The sequence below is a fragment of the Mirounga leonina genome, unplaced genomic scaffold (assembly GCF_011800145.1).
Source record: "Mirounga leonina isolate KUSES-001 unplaced genomic scaffold, KU_Mleo_1.0 Mir_91, whole genome shotgun sequence".
Classification (NCBI taxonomy): domain Eukaryota; kingdom Metazoa; phylum Chordata; class Mammalia; order Carnivora; family Phocidae; genus Mirounga; species Mirounga leonina.
Window position 1 is genome coordinate 17332654 of NW_023270839.1, and position 20688 is coordinate 17353341.

General features: G+C 37.3%; 1 protein-coding gene across 1 annotated transcript in view; it reads left to right on the plus strand.

Moving 5' to 3' along the window:
- Window positions 1-593: 593 nt before the first annotated feature.
- BUB1B (BUB1 mitotic checkpoint serine/threonine kinase B) overlaps window positions 594-20688 on the plus strand; it is a 50639-nt gene continuing 30544 nt past the window's right edge. The window contains exons 1-5 of the mRNA XM_034994047.1: window positions 594-843; window positions 4153-4299; window positions 9417-9476; window positions 10110-10254; window positions 14074-14270. Coding sequence (XP_034849938.1) covers window positions 809-843; window positions 4153-4299; window positions 9417-9476; window positions 10110-10254; window positions 14074-14270 — 584 coding nt within the window. The 5' untranslated portion in view covers window positions 594-808. The remainder of the gene's footprint in view (window positions 844-4152; window positions 4300-9416; window positions 9477-10109; window positions 10255-14073; window positions 14271-20688) is intronic.

Genomic DNA, 20688 nt, shown 5'->3' on the forward strand with positions numbered 1-20688 from the left:
CGGGGACTAAGAGTCCAGTGCCAGTGGAGGCTGCTGCCCTGAAGAGGGAAAGACGCCAAACCTTGGGAGATGAGACATAGCTGTATTTTCTGCCTGTGGACTGTGCAGTAGAGATGAGAAATTTGAAGGTCAGAGAGACTATATGGCTTTGCCTAAGGATGCACACTTGTTACGATTTTCACAGAACTAGAGTCCAGCTTTTCTGAATTCAAAATTAGACAGGAAACAGCTGGGTCAGGGTGCCCTAAGAACTCTAGACGTGGGAGCAACTTGAATCAGACAGCAAGGGGTGATCTCAGCCTGGCCAGCCACCCAAGAAGTTTCAAGCCAAGGGCAAGCACTCAAAGGTATCTCTCTATGCTCAAAACATCAAAGAAATTCTGGTGCTTGAAATATCCCTCGATGGGCTCAGAGACTTGCTTTAGAGCACTTGCAGAGAATTTACACTGCCTCAACCTGCGCCTACTGAGCGGCCACGGACTCCCCGGAAACTACAACTCCCATTATGCATCGCGACTGCGTGGACTAAACCTGGGATAAACTACAAGCCCCAGAATTCCTTGGCGGAGAGAGGGAGATACGCGAGTACGAAGGGGCGGAGGGGCGTATTCACGTCGGGCGCGCGGGACCGTTAAATTTGAAATTTGGAGGGTTCGAGGTGGCTGGTTTGCCGAGGAGGCAGGGGCAAACTTTTGTCCCTCTGGTCGCTTCGTTACCTCGAAGGGCAAGTTGCAGAAGGAAGCCCAGGCGGTCTGCGGCCCTGAAGAAAGGCCTGCGGCAGGACGAGGGCCTGAACCGGGAATGCAGGATGGCGGCGATGAAGAAGGAAGGGGGTGCCCTGAGGTAGGTACCCGAGAAAGGTTGCCGGGAGCTCTGCCTGCGAGACCCGATGGTGTAGCCGGTGACAGAGGCTCCGCTCAGAGCTGTCCAGAGGAACACGGTCGGGAGAAGAGCGGCCCGGCTGGAGCCTCCTTCCTGCTGGAGTTGGGCGCAAGGGTCGGAGGTGAAGACGGGGTTAGTTAGCATCGACCTCGGTGGGGTGAGGGCACGTGAGAACCCTGCTGCACCCAGCTTCAAAGCAAAGGAGTCTGTGCGACCCCAATGGCACAAAGAATTTGGAATTTATAGTGTGGTCTGTGTATCTCCGCTCAGCCATTTGCTGGCTCTTTGACCTTGGACTCATCTTAGTACGGAAAATGCTGGTGGGGGGTGGGCGGCGTAACTGGGTGACGGGCTTTAAGGAGAGCACTTGATTTAATGAGCACTGACTGGGTGTTACATGCAACTGATGAGTCAGTGAATTCTACCTCTAAAACTAATAATACAGTATATGTTAATTAAATTGAATTTAAATAAAAAAGGATAGAGATATAATAAATTGCTACTTAAATTGAAATCATACTGTAATCTTGTAAATAAAATCACAGTTGTCTTTTTTTTTAAAATACTGAAAATGCTGATGAATTCAAAGTATGTGTAAAGTAACTGCTTCCAAATAAGTGCCAAACAAATGGTAGGTGCTTCCATGTCAATGGCATACTTAGAAATATAAAAAGCCCTTCTCTGCATGCTTGCTGCTTTTCCTTATATAAATACATATCAGTTCTCCAAGTTGGAATTCTGAATGCATTTTATTTTTTTTTAAGATTTTATTTATTTATTTGAGAGAGAATGTGAAAGAGAGAGAGCATGAGCAGGGGTAGGGGTAGAGGGACAAGCAGACTCCCTGCTGAGTGGGGAGCCCTTGGGGGGGGGGCGGCCCCATCCCAAGACCCTGAGATCATGACCTGAGCCAAGTCAGATGCTTAACCTGCTGAGCTACCCAGGCACCCCAAGCTACGCATTTTCATTATGGGGTGCACAATACTTAGATAAATGCCGTGTGGAGAACTCTTTAACTCGTGCAACAAATATTTATTGACTACCTCCTAAGCACTAAATATGGCAAATAAACAAAAGACACAAAAATCCCTGCCCTTGTGCAATTTAGTTTCTGGGGTGGGATGAGGGTGGGGGCAGCAGACAATAAACAAGAAAAATAAACTAAAAGCTAGATGGTCAGTATGAAAAGAACTAAAACGATGGGGAGCAGGGGCACTGGTGCAATTTTAGACAGTTTTGAACAGGGGTACTCACTGAGAAGGTGTCATCTGGGTCAAGACTTGAAGGAAACTGCCCCGCGTTGGGTTCCCTGCTCAGCATAGAGTCTGCTTCTCCCTCTCCCTCTGCCACTTCCCCTGCTTCTGCTCTCTCTCTCAAATAAATAAATAAATAAAATCTTAAAAAAAAAAAAAAAAGACTTGAAGGAAACTTAAGAGCTAGTCAAGCACGTATCTGGGGGAAGTACAGAAATTTGGAGGGTTAGGGTTGGGGGAGGGAGCTGCACCTGGCAAGTAGCTGGAGCCAAGTGAACCAGAAGAGTAAAAGGAAATGAAGGATGAGGTAAAGGCAAGGATGTGGAGATTGTAAAGACTTGGTTTTTACTCTGGTTCAAAAGTCAGTGGAAGGTTTTGAGCAGAGGAAAGACAGGATCTGGTATGAGTTTCAATAGGATCATTGGCTGCAGTGTTGAAAAGACTAAGGCAGAAAAGGATGAAAGCAGGGAGACCAGTTATGAGGTTATTAAAATAATCCAGGCAAGAGAAGATATTAGCTTGAGCCAGGCTAGAAACAGTGGAGAAGATAAGAGGTTGATTTCTGAATCTATTTCGAAGGTAGAGCTAGTAGGATTTGCCAGGTAACTGGAGGTGGGGGATAATGAGAGGGGTGTCAGGGTTGGCACTGTGATTTGGGCTTGAGCAACTGGAAACTAAACGAGATGATGCATTTAGTGGTAAGCAACTGGAAAAATGAAAGTGCCATTTATTTGAGATGAAGGAAGACTGTGGGAGGAGCAGGTCTGGAAGGAAGCAAGGGGAGCAAGGAGGGAGGGGAGCAGTCCCAGCTCAGTTTGGGACATTAGCTGAGGTAGTTTAATTGCTATTTCAAGATCAAGAGAAGACATTCAGATGAACTCCGCAAACATTTATTCAGTGCTTACTAGAGTCAGATCCTATATTAGACCATCAGGGTTGTGAAAATAAATGATAAGGCCCTTACAATTATAAGATTCACACAATATGGTTAAAAAGATGTGAGTAGTTACAACCTAAATTATTAATCACTTACAGTTTACCTTCTTGAGTGTTTTCAGCTCTCATCTAGACTGAGGTCACATGTAACTTTCACTTTATTTCTAAGATTAGTGCCTGTTTCTCTGTTTTAAGCCCAGAGATGGTGTCTCTCAGACAGAAGTAGGCTTCTATCTGTCAGTTGCAGAGCTCTGAAGTTCAGAGCACATACCCCATATGGTGATTGCCTCCAAAAAACTTGTGGGAATTTCCCCATCAGTAGGCTTGATGGAATGGGGGGGCAGAGGCAGTTGTGACCAGTAAATTGTATTTTTGTCTGCTTCTGCTCTGGGCTACCTGTATATACATATACACTTCAGTTTTAAGTCACCAGTTGAAACATGGGGTATTAGTCTGACAAACTGCTTATTTTTTTAAAAAGATTTTATTTATTTATTTATTTGAGAGTGAGAGAGAGCGAGCACACAAGCAAGGGGAGGGGCAGAGGGAGAGGGACAAGCAGACTCCATGCTGAGCAGAGCCCAACGTGGGGCTCAGTCCCAAAACCCTGAGATCATGACCTGAGCCTCAATCAAGAGTAAGATGCTTAACCGGCTGAGCCACCCCGGCACCCCGGTTTGCTAATTTTAAACTAAACGAGATGATGCATTTAGTGGTAAGCATAGAACTGCTTTTTGTCTACCTTGCCAAATTTATAATTTTTTCCCCTTCTTTTCTTCCTGCCTTAAACTTTATTCTTATAACTGTCCACAGTACCCTAGTTAGATTCTCTCTTCTGTTAGGCAATACTACAGCCATAAACTTGGAATCCAGGTCACAGAAAGGCTCAGACACTTAGGAGTGTAAGAACACTACTCATGTGCCAGCCCACCATATTCAGCCCAAAGATCATGAATAATCACTTATTTGAAAACATTTACAATAATCTAGTGATATAATAATACTTATACATATATATGTTTATATATATACTTACATATACGTGTAAGTATGAAGTTTACTTTTATTTCTCTCTTTACAGTGAAGCCATGTCCTTGGAGGGAGATGAGTGGGAGCTGAGTAAAGAAAATGTCCAACCGCTAAGGCAGGGGCGGATCATGTCCACACTTCAGGGCGCGTTGGCGCAGCAAGAATCTGCCTCTAACGCTACTCTTCAGCAGCAGAAACGGTGTGTAGAACGGTGGGGGATCACCCTGTCATCATTCATCCTCAAGGCGGGATGGTAATGGAGATGTGGATCCATGCAGATTGGCATAGGAAATACTTTTCAAAAATTGATAGTGTGAGAATCTGTTCGCCACCTGCTTTTTCATCACACAACAGCTACCTAAAGATCTCCTTGAGTATGATTAAGAACAAGAGCTATAGGATTTCATTTCATTATGGAGCAGCCAAACTCTTGTATCAATAGAAATAGATCTTATACAGGGGACAATGAGAAGCAAAGTAAAACAAGTATCATATTAAACAGTATTTATGAAAAGTATAATGTCATGCTGGATCTCTAAATGGAATTAACTCTTTAATAGTAATCAGTTAAAGAAATTGCTTCCTTGGATTCCGAGTAGTGAGGGAGAGGGGAATCTGCTATCTTGCATGTGTACTCAATTTTTAACTTTCTAGGAAAGCATTTTTGAGAGTATGCCAAAAAGAAATAGTGATCTCCAAAGAAAATACAAACCTGAGAGAAATTAAATTTATACTAGAATGTTTCTCATGAATGATTTAATGAAGTCTGAAAAAAGAGAAGCTGAAAAATACTACAGTTGGCCCTTGAACAATACAGGGATTAGGGGTGCCGACCCTCCGTGCAGTAGAAAATCCACGTGTAAATTTTGACTCCCAAAACTTAACTATTAAAAGCCTCTTGACTGGAAACCTTACCAATAACATAAACAGTTAACACGTATTTTGTATGTTATATATATCATATACTGTATTCTTATAATAAAGTAAGCTAGAGAAAAGAAAATGTTAAGAAAATCATAAAGAGAAAATATGCTTACGGTACTGTACACTATTTACTTGAAAAAAATCCACATATGAGTAGACCCGTGTAGTTGAAACCCATGTTGTTCAAGGGTCAACTGTACTACGTTATTCAAATGGACCCACAGAACTTGCTTTCCTTTGACTAATACCTGTTTTGATAAATACACTTTTTTCAAAAAAGTGAACTAAAGCATCAGTTTCTACCTTTAATCTCTGACAAAAAAATTTCACCGTCATAGGCAATTTCAAAACTTCGGGTTATAATGTAATGAATATCCTCACTCATCTCATTGGATCTTTAAAAGCATTGAGTTTTATTTCAGAGATGGTGGTATTCTATTCTTAACTCTTCTTCCTGGTTTCTGTGACATTTTACTAGTGTTTCCACTTCTCTAACCTTCCTTTTTTCTTATTGGCTTCCTACTGCATTTTACCTAAGTCTTTTGTTCATTGCTCTATGTGTCCTTACAAATTCACGTTTTTCAGGATTGTTTAACTACTGTTTACGTCTCTTATTTGCCTTCTAAATGTCTTTTTATCTACCTGTAATATATAATCACTAGTGTATTAAATACTGAATCTCTTCTCTCATAAATGACCTTTCCATTTTGGTTAATGGTACCAAAACTCACTTGAATGATTTTACTCGTCGCCCTCTCATCCTAATTTTATTTAGTCCGTTACTAAGGTCTGGGATTTTTTTCTTAAAGTATAATTTACATGCTATGAAATGCTCAGATTTTTAAGTTTACGATTTAATCAATTTTGACATGCATTTCAAGACAGAGAACATTTTTATTACCTCCAAAAGTTCTCTCAATGCCCATTCCCAATCAACGTTCTTCCGCTCCTCATGAAGCAACCAGTGATCGGATATCTATCATCATAGGTTATTTTTGCTTATTCTAGAAGATTATATGAATGGGGTCATAGGTTCTTTCACTCAGCATGTTTTATTAGGCCTTTCGTGTTGCATGATCAGTAGATTATTCCTTTTTATTACTGAGCTGTATTCCATTTGTTTATCCATTTATCAATTGATGGACATTAGATGCTTTACAGTTTTGTGCTTCATGAATAAAGCTGCTGTAGACATTCTTGTACAAGGATTTTTGTGAACATTTTCATTTCTCTTAGAATAGAACTGATGGGTCAAAGAATAAACGTGTGTTTAACTTTTAAGAAACTGGCAGTTTTCCAAAGAGATTATAACATTTTACACTTCTGTCAGCAATGTATGAGAGTTCGCTTGCTCCAAATCCACTTCAGTATATGGTGGTGTCAGTCTTTTTTCGTTTTAGCCATTTCGGTGGATATGTAATAGTATCTCATTATGGTTTTATTTGTCATTTCCCTGGTGACTAATGATGTGAGCACTTTTTCACATGGTTATTGGCCTTTTATATATCTTCTTTTGTGGTATATTTGTTCAGACATTTTGCCCAGTTTTAAAATTGGGTTACAAGAGACCTTTATATAGTCTGTATATAAGACCTTTATTAAATAATGTGTTACAAACATTTTCTTCCAGTTCATGGCTACCTATTTTCATGGGAGTGTTTTCTGATAAGCAGTTTTTCATTAGTGTTTTTTCTGTCTTTAGATCTTTGCAGAGATCCAAATTTGCAAAGATATTCTCCTGTGTTTTCTTCTAGTAGCTTTATTGTTTTAGCTTTTATGTTTCAGTCTATGATTCATCTTAAATTTATCCTTGTGTATAGTGTAAGGCTGGGGTAAAAGTTCTTCCCCCACCCCCCATAAGGATTTCTAGTTGTTCTGCCTCCATTTGTTGGAAGAGATTATTTTCTTTTCCCCCACTGAATTAATTGCTCTATGAAAATTCCCTTGTGAAAAAAGAAATCATTTGATTGTATATGTGTGGATTATTTCTGGCCTGTCTGTTCTCTTCCATTGATCTAATTGCTTATCCTTTCACCAATTACACATTTTCTTGATTAGCTTTATATAATAAATCTTGACTTTGGGCAGAGTGAATTCTCCAACTTTTGTTGTTCTTTTTCAAAATTATTTTGGCTATTTTTGGTCCTTTGCTTTTCCAAACAAATTTTAAAATCATCTTGTCAGTTTCTAGAAAAGAGTCTTGTGAGATTTTGGTTGGATTGCATTGCATCTGTAGATACATTGGGAGGATTGCTGATTTTATTTTGTCTTAGATTTTATTTTTTCACCATTTCTGTAGGTAATCGCCTCATTATCTCATACTGAAATCACCATATTAGCTTCATAATTATGGTTCCTTTTCTAATTTCTTCTATTCTTAAAATATTAATTGATCTTTTTGAAATCTTTACTTAACATATTCAAGATACTCTCCAATTAAAGAACCAGTAGTGGCTTGAGCAGGTGGAATCCAAAGTCCTTATTTTTAATTTAGTTTTATTTTTTTGAAGTAATCTTTATGCCCAACGTGGAGCTTGAACTCACAGCCCTGAGCTGCATGCTCCGCAGACTGAGCCAGCCAGGTGCCCAAAGTCTTTAAATTTACACTTAAAACATGCCCTTCTTGGGGTGCCTGGGTGGCTCAGTCAGTTAAGCATCTGCCTTTGGCTCAGGTCATGATCCCAAGGTTCTGGGATTGAGCCCCACATCAAGCTCCTTGCTCAGCAGGGAGTCTGTTTCTCCCTCTCCCTCTGACTGCTGCTCCCCCTGCTTGTGTTCTCTCTGTCAAATAAATAAATACAATCTTAAAAAAAACAAACATGCCCTTCTTACTTCTCCAGTAGGCATTCTAATGTAGTGTTAGACTACTACTGACCTCCTGACAATATGTCAGAAGGAAGATCATCTGCTCCTGGAGCACGGTTATATGTATATATGTACATCATTGTAAGGTTAATCCCTTACTATTCCTATCTCCATTTATTCCTAATACTAACTGTATCTTATAGCTCAGTTTCCTCTGGGTAAACTCTCCCACTTTTACAACTATCTCCATTTATTCCTAATACTAACTGTATCTTATAGCTCAGTTTCCTATGGATAAACTCTCCCACTTTTACAACTTTATTCAATACTGATTTCTTGGAAATCTTGGAAAACTCCATTTTTCTTTCAAATTTTATGGTTCCTTCAGAGTCCCACCTTCTGATGCTGCTTCTGTGATACCTCCTTTTGACTTATCAAAGCTTTTACTATCCATTCTTGGCAATTATAATATACTATCCTGCTTTGTATTGTTAGTTAATTTTCCCTTTGTGTACTTTGTCTTTCTTATTAGAGTATAAATTCCTTTGTGTCAGGAACTATTTTATAGTTCTTTGTATCAAATGTAACCCTTTCTACAGTTTTTATTGATGAAACATTTATCTAAATTGTGGTTTATTACTCAGTACTTCCTATCATTTACTGAGTGCTTATTATGTCTAAACACTTTATACTAAGCGTAATCAACCTAATAAGATAGGTGCTACAGTAGTCCTGCCTGACCTGTGATTTCACTTTCCTCAGTTTCACTTACCTGCTGTCAACTGTGGCCCAGGAGCAGATGATCGATCCTCCTTATGACATTTTGTCAGGAAGTCAGTAGTAGTCTAACACTACATTAGAATGCCTACAACATTCACCTCACTTCATCTCATTGTGTAGGCATTTTATCATCTCACATCATCACAAGAAGAAGATGAAAGATGAGTACAGTACAAGATAGTTTGAGAGAGAGAGACCACATTCACATAACTCTTATTATAGTATATTGTTACAGTTGTTCTATTTTGTTATTGTTGTTAATCCCTTACTCTGACTAATATATAAGTTGAAGTTTCTCATAGATATGTATGTACAGGAATAAAACATAGTATATGTAAGTTTCAGAAGTATCCTCAATTTCAGGCATCCATTGGAGGTCTTGGAAACTATCCCCCTGCAGATAAAGGGAGGATTTCTTTATTATTATCTCCATTTTACAGATGAGAAGACTGAAAATAGAATTTAAACTACTTGTCTAATGTCACTCTGCTAGTGATTAGTAGAGCTGCTAATTTGAACCTAGGGAGTCTTGTTCTAGAGCCTTAAACTGCTGTGTAATTCTGTTTTTCTATATGTTATTTTGGAATTTGTTTATCTAATTTCCCCATGTTTTGTCCTTCCTGTTATATTATCAGGCAGTATCTTGATTATTTCTATGTTTCTTCCTGTTTAATAAATCCTCAAACTCCAGTGCAGTTATTTGGATCAATATTAAACACTTAAAAAATGAATAAAAATGAAGGTGACACTTGTTTATTTGGCTATTATCCCCATTGCTAATGCTAACATTTTCTGTTTAAATTTCAGGGCATTTGAATCTGAAATTCGATTTTACACTGGAAATGACCCTCTGGATGTTTGGGATAGGTGGGTCTTTTTTCATTTAACAAGGGCACTAGAAACTTAACAGATGAGTCCTTATGGCCATGCTTCTCAAATTAGGGTGTACAGAGCAATGTCAGAGTACAAAGTGGTATCTTGGGGACACAGAGAGACAGATTAATCACAGTGTTTCTTTCTGAGGTGTTCACGACTGAAGAAATTTCAAATTTGTGGCATGCACCTGAGAACTACACCCTTTTATCTCCAAACCCATTATTTCCCAGAGGCACATGTTAGCAATATTTGGAAAAGTTTGAGGGATATAGGTTTAGGACATGAGGGCCTCTCTAAATAAACATACTTTCAAATTAGATATTTCTGCTTAAGAAAGTCAAGAATGGGTCTTGGTGCAAGAATAAAAGTACACATTAAACTTTAAAATTATTCTTTTGTGGCACCTGTGTGGCTCAGTTGGCTAAGAATCTGCCTTCGGCTCAGGTCATGATCCCAGGGAGTCCTAGGATCGAGTCCCGCAGCGGGCTCCCTGCTCAGGGGGAAGTCTGCTTCTCCCTCTCCCCCTGCTCCTTCTCTTGCTCCCTCTCTCTCTCAAGTAAAATCTTTAAAAGTAAATAAGTGAGTAAATAAATAAATAAAATTATTCTTTCCCTTTCCATTCAGGTATATTAATTGGACAGAGCAGAACTATCCTCAGGGGGGGAAAGAGAGTAATATGTCAACATTATTAGAAAGAGCTGTTGAAGCACTACAAGGAGAAAAACGATACTATAATGATCCCCGATTTCTTAGTCTCTGGCTTAAATTGGTAAGTCTTTCTTAAGTGCTGTTTGAATGTAAAATATTAAGCCAGGAGATTTTCTCTAGAGCTTTCTGGTACACACCAAAAAAATGGCAAAACCTGAGCCATTTAGTAGGTACTAAACATTTAATACATGCTCGATATTTGTTAAATTAGTTCTACTTAAAGATGGATTTTAATGTAAAGGTTTTTTTTAACCCCTTTAAAAGTGATCATAAGGCCTGTATACCTCCTCATGGGAGTGGAGTATTTATTTCAAATATAATTGGGCCATGCAACTGTACTGGGGGAGGCCGTGTAGGAGCCAACACATGGCAGTAGTATGATTGTGAAAAAGTTTTTGTAGGTGATTCTGGTATCCCTTTGGCCCCTTTCTGAGAATCAACACCATGAAAAGGTAATGTTTTTTATGTAGTATATTGCTACATCCAAAAATATCTGCCTGACCACTTTATACTGTCTCATTTGACATGTAGTTCTTTTATTTCTAGAACACTCTTGAGGATTTTTTTATGAAAACATCTTCAAATAAGATAATGACCAGAATTTCTTAGATACTAATTTCATTGCCTTTATCCTAAAAGAGATTAGAAAAAGTAAGTGATAAATATTTAGAATAGAATGTTAGATAATAGAAAATTAGATAATGGATAACTAGATACTTATAAAAATAAATTATTTTTCTTAAAAATAAAAAATGAACTATAAAAATAGATAATTATATAATAGAATTCTAAATAATAGAATATTTACAACAACCATTGTAATATGATAAAATATTGACATTTGAAATTGATAAAATTTCTGGCTAAAATATATCTCTTGAGGAGAGCTTATCTTAAACCTCAAATATCACTAAAAAAGGAAATTAGGTGAGTCCTGAAGGCATAAGCTATCTTGGTTTCCATAGGACATTTGACATATGTTGGCATCATTATTAACAAGTTGGAGAAATTATCTGTAGGGTATTAGTGACAGGAGTCTATGACAAAGGATGGTACCCAAAGCATGTTGTTAGCATGGAGACTATGGTCCCTGGTAGCTTACTAATGGATTTTGTTCTTCATTCCATCCTACATAATATTCTTATCCTAAATAACATTCTTATATGTGATTTACTAAAAGTTTGGACTAGATAAACCTCTAAAGTAATTCTTTATCCCAGAATTCTATGATTATATTTAGTTGGAGCTATTAAAAGTAACAGTTGGAATAATTTTTCTGTTCATAAATGCTAACCTGGTGCTGGTACTGAAGAGTAATGATATTATCATAAAATAAAAAGCATAGTCTAGACCAGAGCTACTGAAGAATGGTCTGCAGACTGTTCAAGATAAGTATAAAAGTTCAGAGCAAGCATTTAGAAGTTTTGCTAAGTTTTGTTAACAAATTTGACATTGCCACAACATCCAAACACATCATCATTTTTCTAGTAACTTCTATTTTTGTTGTATTTTTTAAAAATACTAGTCAACAATGGGGAAAAAGAATACCAGTCAATAGTGGAATGGAAACTTGAAACACACACCAAAACTAGCCCCTTTCCCACAGGCAATCTGAGAATTGCTGGTCTAGACAACCCTCAGATTCAAATGATCAGCCCTAGTATGATCAGCAATAATCTGAACTTTGTAGATGGTTAACAGGGTGCATATTGAACTATTTTGCTGAGGTTTTTCTCTTTATGGAATGGTCAAGAGGAGTAACAGTTGGGTTCCTCACACTACTTTCTTTGCTTTGCAGAAAAATTTCTCCAGTCTAAGAGTTATTTTTGTAAGGGATAACTACAATCTAGCTAAGGAAAAAATTGTTTTTAGGAAATATCCAGGATTTTTAGTCAAAAGTGTAAAATTGTTTTAGTTGGCTTGTTAGAGGTTACCAAAAAGATTTGTTTAACTTTTGGATATATTAATCTAACCATGTGGTCCTTTTATTTATGTTATTTCTTAAGTAATCTCATTCAGACTCTAGAATAACCTGATATTTATTGGCTGTTTCATGCTGAACCAGAGCTATTTAGAAAGCCATTAACAAGTGCAGTCAATGTTAACCTTTATTTATGTAGTAACAGATATCAAGGACTGGATCTGATACCGATAACATATTCAGAATTAGAACTTCGCTTGAATTGCCATCACATATGGGAAAACATCACTCATTTGGATAAGTGAAAAACTAGTTACTGAATTACTACAGAATTAAACTATAAAATACTAATTGTTTTGTCAAAGATGTAAATGGAGCATTTCATTTATTCAATTTTCTACCAGACCCTGGCTAGGGATTAGGATATAGTGGATAGTAATGTTTTGTGCTTTTGTGGAGCTTACTTTATTGGAAAAGACAGATGTTAAGCATTTAATTGTCACAAAAGAGAAAGCAGGAAAGTATTGAGTTGCATAGGAGGGAATATATACAAGGAGGACTTAACCTAGGCTAGACAATCAGGAACAGATAGAGATGAGAGAAAATATATCTAGTAAATAAACAGGAGAAAATGTTAGCCTCCTTAGTAGTATAAGAACTCCTAATTAGAACACTGAAATGCAATTTTTATATGAAATTAGAAACTTAAAAATAGGTATTTTCTGTGAAATTAGTATTTGGGAATAACTACTAGCATTTTAAATTTGTACAACCCTCTTAGAAAGCAAGTTGTTACTTTTTAGGGTGCCTGGGTGGCTCAGTTGGTTAGGCGGCTGCCTTCGGCTCAGGTCATGATCCTGGAGTCCTGGGATCAAGTCCCACATCGGGCTCCCTGCTCCTCAGGGAGTCTGCTTCCCCCTCTGCTGCTCCCCCTGCTCGTGCTCTCTCTCTCTCTGTGTCAAATAAATAAATAGATAAAAATCTTTAAAAAAAAAAAGCAATTTGTGACTTTTTAACATAGTTCTAGTTCTGAAAATTTATCTTAAGGCAGTAATATGAACATGAAAGGTTGTGTGCATGACAATATTTGTTATAGAATTATATGTAATTGGGCAAAGTAGAAACTGCATATCCAAAAAATAGGGGAGTGGCTAAATGATGGAAGATTATTGGATGGAACATTATTTATCTAAAAATAATAAAGAATAAGCAGCAGCATGGAAAAATGAATGATGGATGGTTCGATGGATGGTTAAGTAGAATAAAAGCAAATTTTCTTATGATTAAAACTTTATAAAATGATAAAAAACCCTTTTGTGCTATATAAAATGATATATGTTCTTTTTTTCCTCAAGGAAAAAATATATATCAAACTGTTAATAATGTGGGATTTTTATTGACTCATTACCCTATCTTCTTACTACTAGAATTATCTACATTTTATCTGGTCTTATAAGATCCTTCTAAAATACAGATTTGACCATGTCATTCCTTTGCTTATAGCTCTCCCACCCCAACACACATACATTCACTATCAGGTGGGTTTAAAATTAATTGTCTTGACATTTAAGACCTGTCACACCCTTTTTTCCAAGCTCCTGTCTTGTCTGCATCTCTATAAACTTTTAGTTTCTGTCTTTGCTTATACCATTTTCTCTGTGTAGAATGCCTTCCTTTCCCATTCTCTACCAGATGTAAGTCTATTCCTCCCTCAAGGCCACACGCAAAAATGTCATACCTTCTTGAAGTCTTTCCTTCTCATCCCTTTTTCTTACAAATTAATCTCTTTTGTCTACTTTTTAACTCTTCCCAGTGTAGTCTTTATAACATTGCATTATAATAGATAAATATTTTTTCAATGCAGAAACTACATATAGTAACTCCAGTGATTACTTGGCACATAAAAGACAGTAAGTGAATAGAAATTGGTTGACTGTTAATGCTTTTAATTTGTTACAGGGACGTTTATGCAATGAGCCTTTGGATATGTACAGTTATTTACACAGCCAAGGGATCGGTGTTTCACTTGCTCAGTTCTATATCTCATGGGCTGAAGAATATGAAGCTAGAGAAAACTTTAAGAAAGCAGATAAGATATTTCAGGAAGGGATTCAACAGAAGGCCGAACCACTGGAACGACTGCAGTCACAGCACCGGTAAACTTCTCGAGCTTGTCTTCACTCTTTAAAACTAATAGATAAAAATAGTTGGTTTTGCATCTGAATAAAATGCTCTCATGGATTGGCAAATTTACTTAGTTACTATTTAATTTTTTAAAAGACCAATTTTTATTTAACATTTAGTAAAATCTACTCTTTGGTGTACAATTCTGTAAGTTTTCACAAATGAATAGAGACATGTAACCATTACCATGATCAAGTTTCACCACTCCATAGAATTTCCTTATGCTCTCTCCCTTAGTAGTTTAACACTTACTCTCATTCCCAAACCCTGGCAACCACTGATCTAGTCTCTAGCCCTGTAGTTTTGCCTTTTCCATGATATCACATAAATGGCATCATACAATGTAGCCTTTTGAGTCTGACTGCTTTCATTTAGCATAATGCATTTCAGTTGTTAAATTGGTTCTACTGTAAAGATGGATTTTATATGTATATTCTGAATACAAGTCTTTTGTCAGGTATGTGACTTGTAAATCTTCTCCCAGTTTAACTGTGATCTGTTTGTTCTCTTAGCAGTGTGTTTTATAGAACAAAATTTTTAATTTTGAAGAAGTCTAACTTATTTATTTTTTGTGTGAATCATGCTCTTGGTATATCTGAGAACTCTGTTTAGCGAAAGATTGCAAACATTTTGTTTTCATCTTGAAATTTTAAAAAAAAATTTTTGAGTATAGTTGATACACAACCGTTGCATTAGCTTCAGGTGTATAAGATAGTGATTCTACAAGTTGATACATTATGCTGTACTCATTGCAAGTATAGCTATTATCTGTCACCATACAAAGCCCTTATAATATCACTGACTATATTTCTTTCTTTTTTTTTTTTTTAAAGATTTTATTTATTTATTTGACAGAGAGAGACACAGCGAGAGAGGGAACACAAGCAGGGGATGCAGGAGAGGGAGAAGCAGGCTTCCCACTGAGCAGGGAGCCCGATGCAGGGCTCGATCCCAGGACCCTGGGATCATGACCTGAGCCGAAGGCAGACGCTTAACCGACTGAGCCACCCAGGCGCCCCCACTGACTATATTTCTTATGCTATACCTTTTATTCCCATGACTTACTCATTCTATAACTGGAAGCCTGTGTCTCCCTCTCCTTTTCACTCATTTTGCCCAGCCCACGCACCCCCGTCCCCTCTGGCAACCATCAGTTTGTTCTCTGTATTTATAGGTCTTAGTCTGCTTTTTGTTTGTTTATTCCTTTTTTTTTCCTTTTAGATTCCACATGAATGAAATCATACGGTATTTTTCTTTCTCAGTCTGACTTATTTCACTTAGCATAATGTGCTGTAGGTACATCCATGTTGTCACCAGTGGCACCATCTCATGCTTTTTTATGGCTCCCTAATATTCCATTATATATACATATCTTCCTTATCTATTTGACTATTGATAGACACTTAGGTTGCTTCTATATCTTAGCTATTGTAAATACTGCAATAAACATAGGTGTGCATATATCTTTTTGAATTAGTGTTTTTGTTTTCTTTGGGTAAATACCCAGTAGTAGAATTACTGTATTATATGGTATTTCTATGTTTAATTTTTTCTTAAAGATTTATTTATTTATTTGAGAGAGAGAGAGCACACTAGTAGGGGTAGGGGCAGAGGTAGAGAAATCTTCACTCCCCCCTGAGGGTGGAGCCCGACATGGGCTTAATCCCATGACCTGTGAGATCATGACCTGAAACCAAGAGCTGGACGCCCAACAGATTGAACCACCCAGGTGCCCCAGTCTTGAAGTTTTTATAGTTTTATTTTTTATATTTAGCTCTCTGATCCATTTTCAGTTAATTTTTGTAGAAAGTATTGATCAAAAAAAAAAAAAAGTATTGATCAAGGTTCTTTTTTTTTGCATACGAACCCCCATTTGTTTTTGTACCACTTGTTGAAAAGATTTTCTCCATTGAATTGACTTTGCACCTTTGTCAAAAATCATATTTGACATAAAAAAAAAAGTATTGTGTAGGTTTATTTCTGTTATTCTGTTCTTTTGATCTGTGTATCTGTTAATTAGTGTACCATGGTATCTAGGTTGCTGTACCTTTATAGTAAGTCTAGAAATCGGGTAAATATGAGACCTCCACCTTCGTTCTTCTTTTTAGCCCTTCTGGTTCTTTGACTTTCTGTATAAGTGTTAGAATTAGCTTCCAGAAATTGGATAGCCACATGCAGAAGAATGAAACTGGACCATTTCCTTACACCACACACAGAAATAGACTCCAAATGGTTGAAAGACCTCAATGTGAGACAGGAGTCCATCAAAATCCTAAAGGAGAACACAGGCAGCAACCTCTTCGACCTCAGCCACAGCAACTTCTTAGAAACATCACCAAAGGCAAGGGAAGGAAGGGCAAAAATGAACCATTGCGACTTCATCAAGATAAAAAGCTTTTGCAAAGCAAAGGAAACAGTCAAGAAAACCAAAAGACAACCAACAGAATGGGAGAAGATATTTGCAAATGACATATCAGATAAAGGGCTAGTATCCAAAATCTATAAAGAACTTATCAAACTCAACACCCAAAGAACAAAGAATCCAATCAAGAAATGGGCAGAAGACATGAACAGACATTTTTCCAAAGAAGACATCCAAATGGCCAACAGACACATGAAAAAGTGCTCAATATCACTCGGCATCAGGGAAATCCAAATCAAAACCTCAATGAGATACCACCTCACACCAGTCAGAATGGCTAAAATTAACAAGTCAGGAAACGACAGATGTTGGCGGGGATGCGGAGAAAGGGGAACCCTCCTACACTGTTGGTAGGAATGCAAGCTGGTGCAGCCACTCTGGAAAACAGTATGGAGGTTACTCAAAAAGTTGAAAATAGAGCTACCATATGATCCAGCAATTGCACTACTGGGTATTTACCCCAAAGATACAAAAGTAGGGATCCAAAAGGGTACGTGCACCCCGATATTTATAGCAGCAATGTCCACAATAGCCAAACTGTGGAAAGAGCCAAGATGTCCATCGACAGATGAATGGAAAAAGAAGATGTGGTATATTTATACAATGGAATATTATGCAGCCATCAAAAGGAATGAGATCTTGCCATTTGCAACGACATGGATGGAACTGGAGGGTATTATGCTGAGCGAAATAAGTCAGAGAAAGACATGTATCATATGACCTCACTGATATGAGGAATTCTTAATCTCAGGAAACAAACTGAGGGTTGCTGGAGTGGGGGGTGGGTGGAAGGGATAGAGTGACTGGGTGATAGACACTGGGGAGGGTGGAGGGTATGTGCTCTGATAAGTGCTGTGAATTGTGCAAGACTGTTGAATCTCATATCTGTACCTCTGAAACAAATAATGCAATATATGTTAAGGAAAAAAAAAAAGAAGAAGATAGCAGGAGGGGAAGAATGAAGGGGGTGAAATCGGAGGGGTAGACGAACCATGAGAGACGATGGACTCTGAAAAACAAACTGAGGGTTCTAGAGGGGAGGGTGGTGGGAGGATGGGTTAGCCTGGTGATGGGTATTGAGGAGGGCACGTTCTGCATGGAGCACTGGGTGTTATGCACAAACAATGAATCATGAAACACTACATCTAAAACTAATGATGTAATGTATGGGGATTAACATAACAATAAAAAAATTTAAAAAAAAAGAATTAGCTTCCAGGATTTTGACTAGTATTTTGCATAAACTTGGTATATTTCTCCATTTATTTAGATCTTTGATTTCTTTGAGTAAGCTTTGGTAGTATTTGTCTTTTGAGGAATTGACTCATTTCATCTATGAGGTTATGAGCATAGAGTTGTTTATAGTATTTATTTTCCTATTGATGTTTGTAGGTTATATAGTGATCTCCCCTCTTTCATTCCTGATATTGGTAATTTGTGTCTTCTCTTTTTACCTCAGTCTGGCTAGAAGTTTATCGATTTTATTGATCTTTTTAGGGAACCAGCTTTTGGTTTCATTGCTTTTTCTTGATTGATTTTTTTCTTCTTATTTTTATTAATTTCTGCTTTTTATTATTTCCTTCTTTGTGCTTGCTTTGAGTTTAACTTGCTCTTTTTCTGGTTTAAGATGATAGCCTATTTCACTAATTCTAGATCTTCTTATCTAATATAAAACTTTCTTTCTAAACACTGCTTTAGCTATCTTCCACAAATTCTGACATAATACTGTATTTTTCATTTTCATTCAGAACAACATTTTTTAATTTCCCATATGTTGTCCCTTTGACTCATGGGTTATTTAGAAGTATATTAATTTAAAAAAAATTTTTTTTAAGATTTTTTTTATTTATTTATTTGAGACAGAGAGAATGAGAGAGAGAGAGCACATGAGAGGGGGGAGGGTCAGAGGCAGAAGCAGGCTCCCTGCTGAGCAGGGAGCCCGATGCGGACTCGATCCAGGGACTCCAGGATCATGACCTGGGCCGAAGGCAGTCACTTAACCAACTGAGCCACCCAGGCGCCCTAGAAGTATATTAATTTAATTGGGAAATGTTTAGAGATTTTTCAGATGTCTCTCTGTTACTGATTTCTAGTTTAATTCCATTATGGTCAGAGAACATAATTTGTATGGTTTCAGTTTTTTTTAATTTGTTAAGTTTTGTTTTATGGCCCAGAATATGGTCTGTCGTTGGTGAATATTCCATGGACACTTGAAAAATATGTGTTTTCTGCTGTTTAGGGATGGAATGTTTTTTATATGTCACGTAGGTCAAGTTGATAGGTCGTCTGTTCTGGTCTTCTGTTTCCTTGCTGATTTTCTATCTACTTGTTCTATCAGTTACTGAGAGAGGAATTTTGAAGTCCCTTTTATTATGACTTTGTCTATTTTTCCCTAAGTCCCATTTGTTTTGCTTTATATATTTTGAAGTTCTGAAGCATGCACATTTAGAATTGACCCCTTTGTCAGTATATAATGTCTCTCTTTATCCCTGGTCATACACGTTCTGAAGTCTCCTTGGTCTGCTACTAGCACAGCCACTCTGGCGTCCTTTTGTTTATATGCTATATCTTTTTCCTTCCCTTTTTTTTTTTTTAACAGTTTTAGAGTTGTGTGACCATCACCACTGTCTAATTTTAGAACATATTTAACACCCCAAAATGAAGCCCATACTCATTAGCACTCACTCCCCATTCCCTCTCACCCACTTCCAGGCAACCAGTTATCTGCTTTCTCTCTCTAGATTTGCCTATTCTGGGCTTTGCACATAGATGGAATCCTATGTTATGTGGTCTGTTGTGACTGGCTTCTTTCACTTAGCATACTGTTTGGAAGGTTCATCATAGTATATTCATCACTGATGAACATAGTTGTGTCGTATATTAGTATTTCATTCCCTTCTATTGCTCAGTAATAACCCATTCAGTGACTATGCCACATTTTGCTTATCCATTCATGCAATAATGAACATTTAGGTTGTTTCCATTTTTTGGCTCTTGTGAAATAATGCTGCTGCAAACATTCATGATGCAGGCTTTTGTATGGATTTTCTTTCATTGTTATTCCATGTCTTCATGTTTAAAGTGGGTTTTTCATCACAGCAAATAGTTGGGTCTTGTTTTTTCCTCAGCTCTCACAATATCTTTTTAAATGGTGTATTTAGAACATTTACTTTAATTATTAATTGGATTGGATTTAGATCTATTATTTTCTTATTTGTTCTCAATTTGTTCTCTATCTTTTGTTCCTCTGTTGCCTCTTTCCTGCCTTCTTTTGGATTGTGTGAATATTTTTTTTTTTTTTAAGATTTTATTTATTTATTTGCGAGAGAGAATGAGAGACCGAGAGCATGAGAGGGAGGAGGGTCAGAGGGAGAAGCAGACTCCCCGCTGAGCAGGGAGCCCGATGCGGGACTCGATCCCGGGACTCCAGGATCATGACCTGAGCCGAAGGCAGTCGCTTAACCGACTGAGCCACCCAGGCGCCCAGTGAATATTTTTTAATATTTCATTTTAATTTATTTTATTGGCTTTTTTTTTGTCTGTTACTATTTTTTTTAGTGGTTGTCTAGGGTATATTATAAACAGACCTGATCTTTCATGGTCTACTTAGGGTTGATATTTTACCACTTCAAGTAAAAAAATAAAGAAGCTTTATAACCATATAGGTCCCTTGATCTTCCCTACTTTTTTGGTATACTTGTCATATGTATTACATCTACATACATTGAAAACCCCACCAGACAATGTTATAATTTTTGTTTTCAACAGCCTTAACATATTTAAAGAACTTTGGAGGAAAATGGTCTTTTGTATTTATCATTTTGTTCTTCCTTCATTCCTGAAGTCCCAAGTTCTCCTCTAGTATAATTTCCCTTTAGCCTGAAGAGGTTTGTTTAGACATTCATTTAGAGTGAGCCTATGGCTAATAAATTTCCTTAGTTTTCTTCATCTGAGAATGATTTCATTTC